Source organism: Lytechinus variegatus, chromosome 9 (assembly GCF_018143015.1).
Source record: "Lytechinus variegatus isolate NC3 chromosome 9, Lvar_3.0, whole genome shotgun sequence".
Taxonomy (NCBI): Eukaryota; Metazoa; Echinodermata; class Echinoidea; order Temnopleuroida; family Toxopneustidae; genus Lytechinus; species Lytechinus variegatus.
In genome coordinates this window covers 37503215-37521791 of record NC_054748.1, presented here as the reverse complement: position 1 = coordinate 37521791, position 18577 = coordinate 37503215, and the positions used below count along the sequence as shown (strand labels likewise).

General features: G+C 37.1%; 1 protein-coding gene across 1 annotated transcript; it reads left to right on the top strand.

Annotated features, from left to right (window-relative positions):
- The first annotated feature begins 411 nt into the window (after positions 1 to 411).
- LOC121420942 (synaptic vesicle glycoprotein 2B-like) lies at positions 412 to 14716 on the top strand. The gene is made up of 11 exons (XM_041615496.1): positions 412 to 747; positions 1867 to 1967; positions 2933 to 2977; positions 4160 to 4321; positions 5038 to 5200; positions 7197 to 7464; positions 7998 to 8081; positions 10341 to 10519; positions 12348 to 12562; positions 13255 to 13414; positions 14478 to 14716. The coding sequence occupies exons 2-11, from the start codon at positions 1883 to 1885 to the stop codon at positions 14659 to 14661; spliced, it is 1545 nt and encodes a 514-aa protein (XP_041471430.1). The 5' UTR covers positions 412 to 747; positions 1867 to 1882; the 3' UTR covers positions 14662 to 14716.
- Positions 14717 to 18577: the final 3861 nt, after the last annotated feature.

Sequence of the window (18577 nt, the reverse complement as noted above, 5' to 3'; positions counted from 1 at the left end):
AAATACACAAAATTTTATCCTTGTGATGAGAAAATGGAGGTAATGGAATACAACAAAGTCCATCTTTTGCGATAAAAGTGGTACTTTGAGGAGAAATGATCACAAAATCAAGTCAGTTATTGAGCGGGGCCGAGCCGAGCACCGACACAGTTAATACACGCGCGCCTATGGGAATCGCGAGCTGTCGAAAAACGCCTAAAATTACACTTTTTTTTTATTTCAGCGAAAAAAAAGTAATAGAAAGTGAAGAACATTACCATCAGACCATATCTCTAGAAAATCTTTACAAGAAATTTCGAAATTACGGAAAAATAGACGCAAACTTGTGGAAAAAAAATCTCGTACTGGGTGGGACAACTCGGCCCGCGGTCCGAGATGTCCCGTGGTCCGAGTTGTCCCGTCCCCTTTGATATGATACGTCGAAATAGCATCATCGCGAAGATCCGAGGAGACTCTTGCGTGATTGATGAAGAACCTAACTCTACAAGACTAGAACACGGTACTTTTTGTGTTTTCAAACAAATTAGGTCTTATTGGACAGCTGTGAGACAGAAGTTCAAGTACTTTTTTCGTTAATGTTGGATTACCAGATTGATGTGGCCATAGCTTAATTTTCTTTGTTGGTTTCTGCTGAATCCGCGATCTTCGTCTCTTCACGCCAGACGCTCCCTCTTCACCGCCGGGCCGTGTGCGTACCGACCCGAGCCGAGCTCCGTTGCTGTTGCTCAGCCTTGCCGTGACGTTGACGTGAGTAAAATCAGACGGCACAGACAGATGGCCTTGTTTAAGCAATAATGAATAAGAAAAAAAAAACAATAACAGAAAAAGAAATTTTGTCCAGATAGTGTAAATGAAATGAGATATTGGTTACTCTCACATGCATGTGCACAGACACTAGCTCTCTCAGACTCAGTTCCGTCTGGCATTCTGTCATGTCTCAGACATTGTCTTTCTCGTGACTAGACTTCGTCTGTTATTTTTTTTCTAACGTGATTAACAACACTCACAGGCTCAACTTTTTGAATTTGAGGAATGAGGACTTTTTACCTTTTATTTTTTTTTTTAACTTCTTTCTTTTTTCTCCTCATACTTCTTAGTCTTCCATTTTAGGAACAACCTAAAAAAGGTTTAGAATACCTAGACAGCTGGCAGCCGTCTGTTTCGAGGATTTTTTAAACTTTTTTTTTATTTCTCCTCGTACACAGACGGCTCGCTATCGTGCAGCCACCATTAGGGGACTTGCAATGCAAATCCCCCCGTCTGGGCCCTTCAATTTTTGTCTTTAATGAATAAAAATTTTGAAAGTTAACGCGAACAAAATGCAAATTAATATTCCTCTTGACATTAATTGCCAGAAAACTGAAAACAATCCAGTTAAAAGGAACAAAAACAGTGACTTACCTCGGCTGTCACGCAAATTCACTTCCCCGTTTTATCCGATCTTAAGTACATAAACATATGGCCATTGAGTCCCCCGTACAGATCGCGCTAGAACTACGGTCTCTGTATTTGGTGAATGAAGCCAACGGAGTTCAGCTGAACAACCAACATAACAGAGACCGAAGCTTTTGGTCTAGTGTCTCGTCTGTTGTGTTGTTATTTTTTAAACAATGTTAAAGTTAACATTAACAAGTTAAATTTTGAAATAGGCCCTCAACCTTTTTTGAGGAATGAGGACTTTATACCTTTTATTTGATTTTTAAAAAAACTTTCTGTTCTGTTTCTCCTCCTAGGTCTTAGTCTTCCATTTTAGGAACAACCTAAAAAAGGGTTTCCCTGTCCCTATAAAATACGGGATGTTCCTCAAACTAGTACAAATTTAACATTTTTGTATTTTCATAAGTACTCTCTTTTGAATGTTTGCAGGCCCTCGTGAGATGCAATGCCTTCTGCCAATCATCAACATGTTAACTACACAAGACTGAAGGAAGACAAGGATCTAGCAACCGTGCAGATCAAAGAGAATGGTATGTAATGAAGGAAGTCATAGGAAATGATAAAAAAATGATTGGACTGTACAGTGGGGTGGGAACTTAATGTGCAAAAGAAGTACTTGTGGAAAAATAGGTGGAAAGGGGAGGAGAAGGAGGGAGATGAAAAGGAATAAAGAGAAAGGGGGGATGAAAGAAGGCAGAGCTCAAGCATCCAGGGTCCGTCTCACGCATGGCACCCATTTTTCTCACGCATCGGGACCCGACAGAAAAAAAAGAGAAGTAGCATTATTTGCTAGATTATACGCACTGGCCGAGCGCTTTCGCACGCCGTCACGTCTACCCCTGCACGTGAGACAAATCGAGAGTGCAGTGAGCGCACAGCTAGATACGTGATACGATGAATCGTGTGCGTGCATCGTATGGTTTTGTAGTATGGATCAATATCATGATGAAGCCCATATCTCACTCGCGCGCCTTTTCGAAACATATAAGTGTAAGTACTGGCCGCACGCGCACAGAGAGACGCCGAGTCATGAAAATCTCACGCATAACTTTTTTTTGAACTTGGCATCTCTGAGACGAAGCGAAAATTAAGTAGAGGGAGGAGAATGAGAAAGGTAAAAAGGGTGATGAAGAGGGAAAAGAGAAAGTGGAGGAGGAAGAAAAAGAGTAGGGAATTCATCTGAAAGGATCATATACAGGAAAAGAGATTAATTTTTAGGCAAAGATGGAGATATGTTTTAATTCTCTGATTTGTTCCTTTGCAATGTGTTATTTTCTGTTTAAACAAGTACTATATTTTAAAAATATTTCAATTATTGATTTTTTTATAAATTCATAAATTATTTGTATAAAGTCTTAACAAATCTTCATTTGATTTGATTTAGTGAAATGATATATATATATATATACCAGACCCAGCTGGTTGGAGGTTGATTGTAAAATGGTTTATGAGTCATTTTTAGTTCAGTTTCTTTTCTTGGTTTATATTCGTCCAGGAAATCCAAACAGAGGGAACTTTAGCAGTGCAATAGAAGCAGCAGGTAAGATAAATCACTTTTACCCAAGATATATTTAAAACTTTAGTCACAATGGGCACTTTTATGCATTTTCTCAACTGGTTCATTCCTTAGGGTTGGGGCAACAAAATTGCATGATGTCCACGTAAAGATGGTGACAGCTTTTTCATTTCACAGAGGTGGTCAGTTCAAGTGGGCTTAAGTTTTTATGCATAACATTTGCCTTCTTTACATGATACAAGCTTTTGGAGTTCTGGTCATAAAATTTGCTCCAACCCCATGGAATGACCCAACTATAAAGAAGTACAATGCGCAGTAGACAGCTGGCAGCCGTCTGTTTCGAGGATTTTTTAAACATTTTTTTTTATTTCTCCTCGTACACAGACGGCTCGCTATCGTGCAGCCACCATTAGGGGACTTGCAATGCAAAATCCCCCCGTCGGGGCTCTTCAATTTTTGTCTTTAATGAATAAAAATTTTGAAAATTAACGCGACCAAAATGCAAATTAATTTTCTCTTGGCATTAATTGCCCCAAAATGGAGAAAAATGAAGTTAAAAGGAACAAAAACAGTGACTTACCTCGGCTGTCGCGCAAATTCACTTCCCCGTTTTATCCGATCTTAAGTACATAAACATATGGCCATTGAGTCCCCTGTACAGATCGCACTAGAACTTCGGTCTCTGTATTTGGTGAGTGAAGCCAACGGAGTTCAGCTGAACAACCAACAAAACAGAGACCGAAGCTTTTGGTCTAAATGCGCAGGTGCTCTGTAGCATTTGTTTGTGAAGTTGTGATACAGCTACTTGCATAGGAAAATTGAAAGTGATTCGTGTTGAAAATTTCCTCCTCTTTCTCCTCATCGTCCCTAACCACCAGCATCATTTATCCCCATCATCAAACAAATGATTTTAACTGCTTACCTTAGGAATGGGGGAGAACTGGTTGATCATTGAAAAAATGTGAAAGTCATATGCTTTGGAAATGCTGGCAAGATTTGATAAAGGGGTCTTAAGGGCCACTCAAACCCATACTGCCATTATATGCGAGTTTCCCCCACCCCCTCTCTCAGCATTAACATCATCATCGTTATTGTCTTCACCATCATCGATATTCTTCTTTCGTTAGTTTTATCATAGTAGGTCCATGGTTTTATATAGTTTGCAAATATTTTTTATACCATTGAAACTTTCTCTTTTCTCCTCAGGTTTCGGGAGGTTCCACATCATCTTGCTTCTGGTTTGTGGTTGGGCAAACATGAGCGATGCTGTTGAGATCCTCAGCGTCTCCTATCTTCTCCCAAATGCCTCAAGGGACATGGAGATCAGTAGCCCCCAGAAAGGACTTCTAACATCCATCATCTTCATTGGTGAGTTCAGTAGAAAGTAGAGGTCCAAACCATTCTGAGTTTGTTGTGACCTAATTTTTATCACGTCATATCAGTGAAATATTTTATGCTTTTCCAATTGTATAATTGAGCAAAATCTGTTTTTTCACATTTACATGTAAGTGTTTTTTAGCAACCATAGATCTGCAGAACTATTTTCTGAAACATACATAGAATTTCCCATTTACCCAAAAGTTATTTCATCAATTGACAAAACCCCTTAGATGGATCTTCCAAAAAAAAAGGATATAAAATTATAGGGGGAAGAAATGTTCTCTTGATTGCAACCATCGGAATAGGCATTGTAAGCCTGAAGAGAATGAGAAAAGTATATGTAGTCTGCTTGTTTAATTGAATTTGAAAACTTAGTCTTGGGAACTGGGAATGCTCCCCAGGGAGTGGAGATAGTGCCTTCATTGTTTAAATGTATGGGCAAGATGCCGTGCCATCCTGTATGAACCTTTTGCAGTGATGTCATTGCAACGCCATCTGTAGAGGCTGAAGCCATTGACTTTTATGAATTGGTGAACTGTAGCTGGCGCATCTCTGACGACTCCATTTTGCACTTATTTCTATATCCTCTGAGGAAAGGCACTATGAGATTATGATGTCACATGCATTAAGCATTATATAAAAGTGGAATATTATTATTAAAAGGAAGGATAAAAGCGGCATTTATCTCCTCTTTTTCGTGTCAGGTATGCTTGTTGGAGGATATTTCTGGGGATCATTAGCTGATATCCAGGGGAGGCGTCAGATACTCATCTATTCCCTGGCTTGTAATGCAACCTTTGGGCTCTTGTCAAGTATATCACACAACTTCTGGCTATTTCTCACCATGCGATTCCTCAATGGAGTTGGGTAAGTTTTATCATCATTATTATCTTGAAACCCGTCTATAGTGACCACCCAAGTGAAACACAAAGGCCCGAATTCACAAAGGTGGTTTTCAAAACCCACGGTTGAGTCCTTGGTTTATGCAGATTTCCTGTATAAATTACGCTTAATTTAGCGCGTATCGGGCGCATGTATAAAGAATGTCCAATGCTGATGCGCACTCTTGTCACAGTGCACAAATTGACGCCTGTTGCAGTGGTTAGATGCACTATTTTATTTATGAGTCCACTGTTTTGTATTAATGAGTCCACTCTTCAAACAGTGGACTCATGAATAAAATAGCGTTTCTAACCATGGTAACAGGCGTCAATTTGGCACACTGTGACAAAAGCGCGCATCAGCATAGGACATATTTTTATACACGCGCCCAATATGCGTAATTAAGCATAATTTCTTCAGGAAATCTGCATAAACCATGGACTCAATAATGGGTTTTCAAAACCACCTTGTGAATTTGGGCCAATACAGTATATAACCTTTGTAAATGGGTTCCTTCCTGTAAAAGAATTTCTCAAGGTCACTTACATCTATGACAACTAAAGTATTCAATTCAATTCTATATTTATTTCCATTCATGTGTACTATAAAGTGATATCATATGGAGCGTTGTGGCCCAATGGATTAGTCTTCTGACCCATAGAGGGTCGTGGGTTCGAATCCCAGCCATGGTGTAATTTCCTTCAGCAAGAAATTTATCCACATTGTGCTGCACTCAACCCAGTTGAGGTGAATGGGTACCCAGCAGGATTAATTCCTTGAATGCACTGAGCGCTGCAAAGCAGCTCGAGCTAAAGCAGGGGTAATAATAATAATAAACATTGCACCTCGGAATAGATTATTTCTAGATAGATGGCGATATAATTGCCTATTATTGTAATTATAAACAAATTAATGGATTGACATATTAAAGAAAAACAGTATAGAATAATAATCAGTAAAATAATACTTGATAAAGAAATAGATCAGTGACTTCCATAGACAGATTCTTCGGCACATACTGTAATCTCCATTTATGGGAATCATGTGAGTGGTCAATAGCAAGGGAGAGGTGGTCACTTAACACAGTTTTTTTTGTAATTATTATTTTTATTGCTTTTATTATTGTCAGTATTTTAGTATTAATTGTACAATTTTGATTGGGACTCTAATGACAAGGTGACAAATGTGGCTGACATAATATTGGTGATGTAGGGAGTGTGATTTTCAGTTTACCGGTAAATAAAACGGAAATTCCGTTTTGTTTTTATACTTTTCATGTAAAATTTCATGGAATTTACCTTGGCAAACGGAATTCAGGGTTTTACTGTGTACATATTCAGTGACAAAACATAATTTCAATATGTAGTTCAATTTGAAATGGAATTACAGATTTTCAGAAACGGAAAAGATCATTTTTTTAAACGGAAAATCACTATCTCTAGTGATAACGGAGATGTTGATTATTGATGACGGCATTGATAATGATAAGGATATAAATAATGATGATAATGACAATAACAGTGGTTTTGATGGTAAACCCAAGATAAGGAGACTCCTTGGAAAGATTAACATCATCAATTTCACTTTTACTTTGTACGGTTTTATTGCGATCTGGGGCCGGTCTTACAAAGAATTGAGATTGATCTGACCAGTCGCAACTATGGAAAGCCAGCAATGTCAACATTTAAAGTACATGTTGTTCAAAATATTTGTTAGAAATTACGTATATTCATACATTCACTGTTTTCTGGACAATTCAGTATGCTTCTCTTTGTTTTCAAAGGACATTGAGCAAATATCCAAAAGAAAGAATTATGATATTAATGGATTTCCATATACAGTACTTGAGATTGATCGGATCAATCGTAACTCTTTGTAAGACGGGGCCCAGAATTGAGTACTGTGCTGTTTGAATGAGGAGTGAACATCGTGGTCTTTTTCATATTGACTCTGATTTAAAAAAAAAAATCTTTCTATGCAGTGTTGGTGGCTCCATTCCAGTCATATTCTGTTACTTCAGTGAGTTCCAGCCGTCACGCCACCGCGGAGCCATGGTCAGTTGCCTCGCTACGTTCTGGATGGCTGGTAACATCGTGACTGCTGCCCTCGCTTGGGCTGTCATACCCAGGGATCCCCTGCTGGCCAGCCTGGAGAGCTGGAGAGTCTTTGTGGCCCTTTGTTGCATCCCAGCTGCATCATCGGTCCTAGCTTTCTTGCTCATGCCTGAAAGTCCTAAATATTTGCTGGAGGTAGAGATTTCTTTTCCTTCATACGTTCATGGAATGTTTATAATTGTGTTCTTTTAAAAAATTACCTTGTACATGTATGTTGATAATGGTAATAATAGAGAATTCTTAGTAATTGCATAACTATTGTAGTTATCTTTGTTTTAACAATAATGAAAAAAAAACAAATTATATATAAATATCCCATCAATTTAGCAAGTGGGGACTTTATTAACAAAGACAGTTATTAAAAAAGAATAAAATGATATGGCAGTTCATGGATTCTCTTTGTAATAGACAATAATTTCTTTGTAATTCATTGGAAGTACATGTATCCATATTTACTGAGTTTTTAGAAATACACAGTTGCAAAATATGAAAGATAGTTAGAAAGATGGAAAGAATAAATGAAATGTTTTGTGGATATATTGAATAAGAAAAGTGAACACTTGATATCACTCCTACACCCCTGTGCAGTCTCTGGTGGAGCCCAAAATAGTAAACGGTTTGATAATGAAATTCAATGATGTATATATTTATATTTTTTTGCATTACAGAGAGGAGAAGAATCGAAAGCTTTGAATGTTATAAAAGATATGTATATGCAGAACAAAGGAGTATCAAATGCAGATAGTTATCCAGTAAGTATAATATTGACGGTGGCACCAGTATGATGGTAATAAGTTTCTTGATAATGTAGAGTTAGTTGAAGCATAGATAACTTATCAGACATTTATTTATGAATTATCAAATGGTGTTTATGCAGGGCTCCACACTAACCCATTTTTTCTACTGGTCCAACCTATTCATGTCGGACCAGTAGATACCCAGTTTTTCAAATTTTTACTGGTCCGAACCTAAAATCTACTGGTCCCAAAAAGTAAAGAAAACATTTAAAAAAAAGGCGCAAGTTTATTTTTCTAGCCTTTCGTGACAAGTTTATTTTTCTAGCCTTTCGTGACCCCCCTCCCCGTAAAACGAAGGAATGAAGGACAAAAAGAAAGCAAGACAGAAACGAAGAGAGTAAGAAAGAAAGAAAGAAGGAAGGAAGGAAAGTCAGAAAGAAAGAAAGGATGGAAGGAAAGAAGGAAGGAAGGAAAGAAGTAAGGAAAGAAGGAAGGAAAGTAAGAAAGAAAGGATGGAAGGAAGGAAAGAAGGAAGGAAAGAAGGAAGGAAAGAAGGGAGGAAAGGAGGAAGGAAGGAAGGAAGGAAAGAAGGAAGGAAGGAAAGAAGGAAGGAAGGAAAGAAGGAAGGAAGGAAAGAAGGAAGGAAAGAAGGAAGGAAGGAAAGAAGGAAGGAAAGAAGGAAGGAAAGAAGGAAGGAAAGAAGGAAGGAAAGAAGGAAGGAAAGAAGGAAGGAAAGAAGGAAGGAAAGAAGGAAAGAAGGAAGGAAAGAAGGAAGGAAGGAAAGAAGGAAGGAAAGAAGGAAGGAAAGAAGGAAGGAAAGAAGGAAAGAAGGAAGGAAAGAAGGAAGGAAAGAAGGAAGGAAAGAAGGAAGGAAAGAAGGAAGGAAGGAAAGAAGGAAGGAAAGAAGGAAGGAAGGAAAGAAATAGAGAAAAAAAATTAAAAGAAAGATTGAAAAGAAAGAAGGAAAGAAAACAGGAAGAAAACAGAGGAAGAAAGCTAAAACTATTATCATAAATAATTTATGTTTCTTTTTTGGCTCAATTAAAATAGCTACGAAAGAAAGTCAGAAACCAAGTGTATCAACACACACATAAATGCATATGTGGGGCTAATATGTATTCAGACGATACCACCCGAGACCCGATCTGTTTGAACCAAACAGAAGTGAAAATTTACCCTTTTACTGCTTACAGATGACAGAGTTACTCCAATTTTTAGGAAATATGGACATTATAAGAGCCTTTCATGAGTATGAACCGTGAATTTTGACAGTTCTGTGAGAGATTTCTGCCAGAGTTTAGCCAGGCTTCGTTCGTGCGGCCAGTGGAGAATTCACCATGTGGATTGTGTGGCTGACTACATGTACACTGTATGCATGCTGTATAGTACTCTAGTAACATGTGCGATTCATTCTGTGTGTATTCTGTGTGTGAATTGCAGAATTTAACGGGGGGAAAATGGTTTGCTGTGAATTTGACCATTTCTGGAAAAGTTATTGGCCCAACAATGGTTTTTATTACTGGTCATGTCGGACCCTTAAATCTTGCTATTTTTGGAAAAATTACTGGCCCGACAATGATATTTTTTACTGGTCATGTCGGACCAGTAAATCTTCCAATTTCTGAAAATCTACTGGCCCAACAGCGATTTTTACCGGTCTGGGACCGTCGGACCGCCGCTAGTGTCGAGCCCTGGTTTATGCCTACTTCTACATCAAATCACTACACCGTAGTGGATATATTTGCCCACGATATGTGGTTGCCAGTGGCATTGTGTTTTTGAGACGTCACCATGTCCTGTTGTCATTCTCGCACCATCTACAGTCGTTTGATTGATCAACTTCAAACTCAGTCCAAGTATGGATATAAGAGTGATAATTTGGGATCATGATGTCATAGGTCACAAACTAAAGATTTTTTTAGAGATTTCAACTTCAAACTTTGCTCATGTACGTATATGGTAGTTGTGAAAATGATCATTTTCCATTGAAGAGTGGACAGTATTCGTGATTGATGAGTGATGATGAATTGAGTCGATCTTGGGAGTCTTGATGTCAAAGGTCAAAAGTCACAGAGGTCATTGATGTCATTTTATACATTGAAATATCTTGTTCTTGCAATGACTGCATAAAAGTATAAATTATCAATTGATCTCAAACTTGGTTTATGTTTGCATACTGGAGGTAATGTGATCTGAATGAAATTTGATTGAAGGAATATGAATAAAAAGACTAGTCTAAAGAATTTATCATGTCTTCATCTGTTATATTTTCAGATTCGTTATTTAATAGCATCAAGCAAGGAAGAGAAACAGATGTTGAGGAATGATGTCAAGCGAGGGGGCTATTGCGATCAGACGTCATCCCTCTTCCGAGCTACCTGTGATCTGTTCCAGGGTCCACTGGCAAGAACTCTCATCTCTATGCTCGTCATTATATTTAGTCTCTCTTTTGGGTAAGGATGATCAGTCCCTCGTCTTACAAAGAGTTGCGATTGATTAAATCAGTCACAACTATGGCCGGCCAGCAAGGTCATCATTTAAAAAGCATGTTCAAAACATTTTCTATGATATATATTCATCCATTCATCGTTTTCTTGACATTTCACTGTGTTTCTCTTTGCTTACCAAGGACATTGTGCAAATTTCTAGTAAAAATAATTATGACACTGATGGATTTCCATAGTTAATTTGATTTGATCAATCATAACTCTTTGTAAGATGGGGCCCAGTAAAGCCTTATTCAGATATGGGGATCTTTTCATAAAATAAATAGTGATTTTCACAGTCAAGTTTGCTCTGAGCCAGTCAGATGTAAGGATTTCAGTAGCTTATTGCTAATGTGGTAAAAACAAAGATTATTTGTTTCATGAAATGTCCCCCTGGTGCATCAAAGCATATCTGTATTTTGTGTACAAAGTCAACAGTAATAATAATATAGGTATATTTACCCAGGAAAGCAACTTCAGTTCTGAAAACTGTTCTCCCAGCGGGCTAAGCTATTATTATTATTATTACACCGGCTTTAGCTGGGCTGCCTAGGCACTTAAAGCATTCAAGGAATTTCTTCCTTCTGGGTACCCATTTACCTCACCTGGGTTGAGTGCAGTACAGTGCATAAATTTCTTGCTGAAGGAAATTATGCTATGGGTGGGATTTGAACCCATGACCCTCTGTTTCAAAGTCAGAAGACTGATCCACTGGGCCACAGCACTCCACATGACATATAAGGCAACAAAGAACATGTCTTCTGCCCCAGCAACATTTTTCGTTGCAAGGTTGTCTAATAAGATTTGTAATAAAAGTATTAAACCAAATATATATATATTTTTAAAGTTGTGCAGGTTTCACAGACAAACTCATGATATATGAAGACTTAAAACTAAACAAGTCTATCATATTGAACGCTACATGTACTAGATGAATGAGAAGAATTAATATCAGTTTACATTTATGTCATATGACATAGCTCCTGTTATTGTATGGTAATCATTGGATTTTTGTTTTACCTGCACAGATAAGACAAATCTTAAAAGTGGAAGCGTAAATGTGCATTAATTAGCGTAAAGGCCTCTACTCACTTTACGATTGGTCTTCTACCTGATATTGTATTAAAACGTCCTAGAATTTGATGCTAATATTGAAACATGGAATATCATACTGTGTAATGTTCTAAATCAATTTAAGAATACCTTTTTTCAGATCTGAGTCTATGCTATAATCCTTATTAGAATAAAAGTGAATTTAACATCTAGTCGTAATGATGTCATAGCAATCGTACAAATGGCTACGGTTTGAATCTTATTTTGCCTTTACTCCAAAATGAGGCTGGCAATCATCCAAAATTGTTATATTAGTATTCTTTCAGTTAACATGGACCTCAAATTAATACATACTTTTTTATTCACATTGTCAGAAAATTAAGCAGACCAATTAGAATGAAAAATCACTCTTTTATGAATTTCATCTCCCATAGACTTTGTACACAAAGTAAATAAAAATGAGCCATTTTCGGCATGACATTGTCTCGTAAAAAGTCACGTGGTGTCGCGATGCTATACCTGTATGTCACAAATTTGGTCTCAAAAGTTGCGCGAGACTTCAAAAATTCAAATTTTGCTACGTTATCCTTTTTCGTTTCGGAAATATCGTGCAAAGCATGGAGGGGGGGGGCCATCAATGCCTCCCAGTCCTTAAAGAGTTATTGTGAGATGATCTGTCTTACAATATCTGAAAAAAATAAAAATTCAAATAGTCTATATACACGTATATTTTTCTCTTCAGGTATTATGGTCTATGGATGTGGTTCCCAGAGTTATTCAAGAGAGTAGAGATGGGTGGCTCAGCATGCAGTGATCTTAAGAAATTAGTCACAGCGCCCTCTATAAATGCAGAAGATAACATCTACAAAGATGGTTTCTATACAGCACTCTCCAACCTTCCTGGGAATCTGGTATCCATCTTTCTCATGGATCGGCTTGGAAGGAAGTTCCTTCTAAGTAAGTATAATAGCGAGGTTTTGATTTCACGACCCAGCTCATGACATAGAATCTTCTCTCGCTTAAAGGGGGATTCAATATAACTAATGAAATATAAGTGTGTAAAGTTAAAAATAAGAGAAATAGATTGGAGAAGATTTGAAAGAAATTAGAAAAGGGAAAAGAAAGTTTAAGAATGTTACAGAAATAAGATCAGTAACTATGTGCACTTCAAACTGGAATCTTCATCAGTAGATTATGACCAATGTGAAGGACAACCCTAATTGGAATTTTGTTATTTCTGCTAAGCCCCTTACTCTTGTGACCATATAAAACTATATCACATTCCTGCATAAAAAATGATTCTGAGTATGGTCTTTGGAACAAATCAAAGTGACCATAACGTGATGAAAAGAGAAGAATCAGGTTCTTTTCTTATTGTGCTCAAGAAGAGCAAAATGGTGTGCTTTGAAGGAGAACATGAGTTTAAAAAGTTCAAGTTCAATTCATTTATTTCCAACTAAAAATCACAATATAAAAATTCATAAAAACACATAATTGAGCAAATATAAACCATAATCTTGTACATGTATTGCAAAAGTCTTCCACTTAAAATATATATGTATACAAAAAAGATGAGGTCATCATCGTAGTACATACCCACCAAACATAATCTGACTGCCTAAGTTTAATGATTTTTTTTTTTGCTGCAGCATCCAGTCTCTTGGTTTCCGGTCTCTGTGTATTCTTCATATGGTTCCTAGAGACGAGGGGGCAGGTCCTTGCCATGTCTATTATATTTGGCGCCATCTCTGTTATATCATGGAACAGTCTCAGCGTGCTTAGCGTAGAACTGTACCCTACTGTTTACAGGTAAGGAAGTCATTTACCCTTTGCACGCTGATGTTGTAATTTTGCACATTCGTACAATTAAATTCAACAATCGTAATACTTAGTTATCTCCCCTAACTTCATGTTAGAGAAGCCAAACAGTGGCAAAAGTTCTTGGACAACATCTATATAATAATCATAAGTATTAATGTTTAGTTCGAAATGGAAATCTTGATTCAAAGAAAATAACACGGAAACAATTGTCATTATTATTCCCCAAAAGTTAATTCATCGATCAAAGATTTAAAGGGAAATTTAACCGGGGGGGGGGGGGGGATTTCATGAAACTAGTTGGCCCGACTCAGTCGTCAGCTGTGACAATGTTTGTGAAAACCCAAGTTTTGGTTGGCTTAGAAGCACTGGTCCCCCATGGAAATTGTCAAAGTTGTCAATATAGTCGGTACTGACAACTTTCATGAATTGCCCTTGTGGTTAGGTTAGTAGAATTAGTAATGTTAATGCAGAAAAATAAGAAAAATGTAATGATGAAGGCTTGAAAAAAAAATCGGATAAGAAATTAAGAAATCAATATAGTTTGAAATTTTCAGTTGCAAGTTTGCAATGAATAAATCAGTTTGAATTATTTTCTCTTGCATGAAAGAGGTTATCAATCAGTCACAATGTTCAAACCAATAGCAAGTGTTATGATTGATTTTAAAACTTAGGTTGACTAATAGTTGATTGCAAGTTTTGATTACAAAGTTCCAATTGTTAGCAAGAAGTATGATTGATTTTAGTACTTGAAATTTGCTTGCAATAGATCAAGGCATCTAGGTTGATTTTTTTCCTTTACAGGAGTACAACATAAGGAGTGCAAAGTGTGTCTTCACAAAATATGAATTAATTTCTAAACTTATAATTGATTTTAGCTTAGATTGATTTCCAAAGTCACTTCATCATTGATTGAACTAAGATTGATATTAAAACTCACTTTCATCAATCTGCATTTACAGGAGTACAAGGTGTCTATTCACAAAGTACAAGACTTATGATTGGATTGATGTTATGTAAGATTGATTTTAATTTCATCTCTTTGCCTTTACAGGAGTACAGCTTTAGGGGTGCAGGGTATCCTCAACCGGACTGGGGCCATCTTGGGCAGTCTAATGTTTGGAATCCTGATCGACCTTCACTGTGCTGTTCCGATGATCCTCATCGCATTCATGCTCGCCCTGGGGGGTTTCACTGCCTTCACCTTGCCAAATACGACAAAGATTGAGCTCAAATAAGCTCTCCTGTAAAATTATGATTAACCCTATCTAGGCCGGGGTATTTTGGGAGTTCATATGGCCGGGGGGGGGGGCCTCCCAGGCCCCCCCCTAAGATCTCGGCCGTCGACCGCGCGATCACGCCGAAAATTGGCATGCTGGTTGCCTGGGACATAATCTCCAAGATTGTATAGTAATTTTTTTCGTGGGAGTCGCTATTAAGTGATTATGCTAATTTATGCGTAATTAGTATGCGAAATCATACTTTATCCTCTAACTCCCTAAATAAAGCTCCAAATGTACTAATTTTTGGTATAGAAACTCTTTGTGGTGTTCTTAGCAAGTGTACATGAAAAAAAATTGCGATATCAAATCATTTTCTTATGTATTTTATTGTTTTTTTGCAATTTCTTATGTATTTCTTTGTTTTTTGACCTTTTGTTTTTCATTGTTTTTTCAATGAAATTTGTTGGGGACTCTTCTGTGATCATAAAAAGCATAAAATAAATACATTTAGAGCAGCAAAACTAAAAATAATCATACATTTATGAATTTTGGTTGAAAACACTATTTGCATTGACTTTGTACACAAAATCACGTTTTTGAGCAATTTTCGGTCTGACATGCACTTACATAATGTTGCGTAATTTCGGAACCACGTACCCGGAGGACGCAAAGTTGGTCTCAAAAGTTGCGCAAGACTTGAAAGTAAAAAGTCAGCAAGTGGCGCGGTCAAAAAATTTCGCGCGGCGAAAATATTGCGCGATTTGTTGAGGGGGGGGGCCTCCGAGGCCCCCCCCGGCCTAGATAGGGTTAAAGTTAAAAGAAAGTAGTTGCAGCAAATGATTATTTCATGACAAAGTCTTGAAATCAAGGTTAAAGATCACAATGTTATCATTGATCTACACCTGGTACATTAATGTAAACCTATCTTTGTGAAATCATGAAATCTCAGATTTTGAACTCTGATATAACTTAAACCGTAGTCCAGCGAAATATGTAGCGTATTAATGGAAAGCCAGGTATGAGGCAGATCATTTCAGTCAATATTACATTTAACAGCACTTTTGATACCCAAACAGTTGAAAATTGTCATATATTTCGAAATAATGTGTATGGCCCAAGATAGGCATATGTCAAAAGTGGACTGAAGCACCTCGACATATGCAGATAAACTCACTATTTTTGATCACCGGACTGGACTGAGTCCACCTAAAAGGCAATGTGAGTCCTGCAATTAACCCCCTTGGCGGCTTAAAGAGAAATTCCAGTAGTTGCAGTTAACACTGATTTCATGAGAAAGTCTGTAAAACAAGGCTCAATTGCCAGTATATCATCGAGGATCTAGATCTGGTACAGTTACATTAACTGGACTTTGTGAAATCTTGAAATCTACGCTGAAAAATGTTCACACCGAAAATCCCCAACACAGATAAGCGCACGTGGGACAATGTATAATTATTGCTTAGGGCGTCGGGCCCGATGCCCTACCCGAATCCCGTGCTTATTTGCTGATTTCTCAGCAATTACACAATTTCTTCCAGAATCCTTTGGCACATGCGTTTTATTTATACAAACAGACACTTTAGTGGTCATTTCATTGGATTCTGTACGAACTCATTTTGATATCGTTACCAAACCTAGCATTTACCTTTAACCACTGAACTAGAACAAATATAGAAAATGTTGGCATGAAAAGACGGTTGATTCGTGTCACTTGAATAAAAGATGTGGATAAAGAATCTCAAAGCAATGTTTCAGTCTACTTCTAGCGTATTTGTATCGCCACAAAATTACAGGCTTCAAGGCACCTCCAAAGCTGGCGTCCAAGGCGGCCTCAAACCCGACACGTGTTTCTTGGGCCTTAGATTGTTGGCAAATGTACAGGCCAAACAATGATGGAATATTGTTAGAAAATTGCTGTTCATGGAGTGAATATTACTTGAATAGATGGCTTTTCAGCACAATTTCCCCCTTCTTTTTTTGTATGAAACAAAAGAAACATCAGGGTAGGCTTCCCCATCATAGCCTAGCTTATGTCAATAAGCTTTGGAAGCACATAGAGATACATGTATTATAATCATCATGTGATATGCATTTATGCGCCATACAAGAACTGTTTCTTATTGTTGTTATTAATAAATATAATTATTACTACATTTGGTTTGCCATACACACAGCTGAATGAAAGATGCCCTGGGCCCTGTTGCATGAATTTACTATTTATGGTAACTTTGCCATCCAGTGGTAACGCTGATCAACAGCCAATTGAAATCAAGGAAATCATGATAGATACCATTGCAGGGAAAAGTTACCATAATGATCGTAACTTTTATGCAACGGGTCCTGGTTAGATTGCTAACTTGGTAAATAAATTTGAAAAATTACTTATATTCTCATAACCTTGGAAAATCAACCCTATGTCAACTCAGGCCTCACTTCTATGAAGTGCTACTTGACAACATATCCATTAATGGGTATTATTTTAATCATGTGATGAGAAATTGTCCCCCAACAACCCCCCCCTCACTGCCTCCAGTTGTTTTTATTTTTGTATTGTACGCTATTCCAAGTGCAATTATACTCTTGTTATTTGTATATTAATCAAGAACAACATTTAAAGTACTGTTTGTGTCATCATATTTTTAATTGATTGGAAAGAGTACTTGCATTGCTCTGAAATGATGGAATTTTGGTTGATTTTATATGTCTTGTTCATTGATTTAATTATTTTAAAGAGGTCGTTTGTGTTACTTACTCTTGATTGATATTATAAATTTATAACTTAATGAATTGAAAATCATAAAGAAACAGATAAATGGTGCAAAGATCAACTGATATTTGTCTTTGTGTACAAATCATGTCTGATCAAAAATGAATAACAAACTAATTTGTAAAGTATGTTAAAATAATGATGGGTTGAAATATTTTTAAAAAATGTTTTATCAAACTTATTTCTAAAACCTTGCCAAAGTCAAACTTATTCAAGTGAAAAATGTTCCACTCATTTGTTTGAAGTTCCAACTGCTGATTTGTCCAAAAAGTGCCATCTGGGGCCCATCTTGCAAAGAGTTGTGATTGATCTGATCAATCGCAACTATGGAAAGCCAGCAAAGTCAACATATGAAATGCATGTTTGACATTGTTTGTTGATTTTTTTTCTATCTTATATGAATGTATGTTCATAAATTCATTGATTTTGGGACAATTTGGTGTGTTCTCCTTTGTTTAAAGAAGACATCTTGCAAGTTTCCTGTAGAAAAAATTATGACACTGATGGATTTCCATAGAGTTACGATTGATTGGATCAATCGTGACTCTTTGTACGACGGGGCCCTGGTCTACACTGCTGTGTGGTCTTATTCCACAACGTCTAATCCTTATTTATCTACAACTCATTCATCTACTAAGCATTTGGTCTAATTGCCTTTTAGGAATCACCATTTTGTCTAATTACCGGTTAAACTGTCCAATATCCACTTGTTCTAAAACCTGTTTGTCTGTATAGCTAGATGAACTGTTAATGAAACAAGTTTTCATTTGACAAAATGAGAAAACCGTAAAATAGCCTTAAATATGGACATTATACTAAAGCTTTTCGACATGCACCCATCGGAGTAAAATCGCATGAATGACTAGAACGTGAGAGCAAAACAATATATACATGTACTAGTAATAAAACTGAAACTAGACAATGGACGCTAAATGGCGAGCCTTGATTGGCTGTCAAGTAAACAAGTTAGGCTTGGAACCAGTCGTATAATGAAGCGTAAAGTGGACAAAGTCGGTGATAAATAGACCAAACAGAAATTAGACCATCTGCACATTATACTAAAAGAGAATTAGACTTAGTGGGTATTAGACCAATTAAGTGTAAATAACCAAATGGCCTGTGTTCTGAAGTCAGGTTTAACTTAGACAATGATCTAACTCTGTG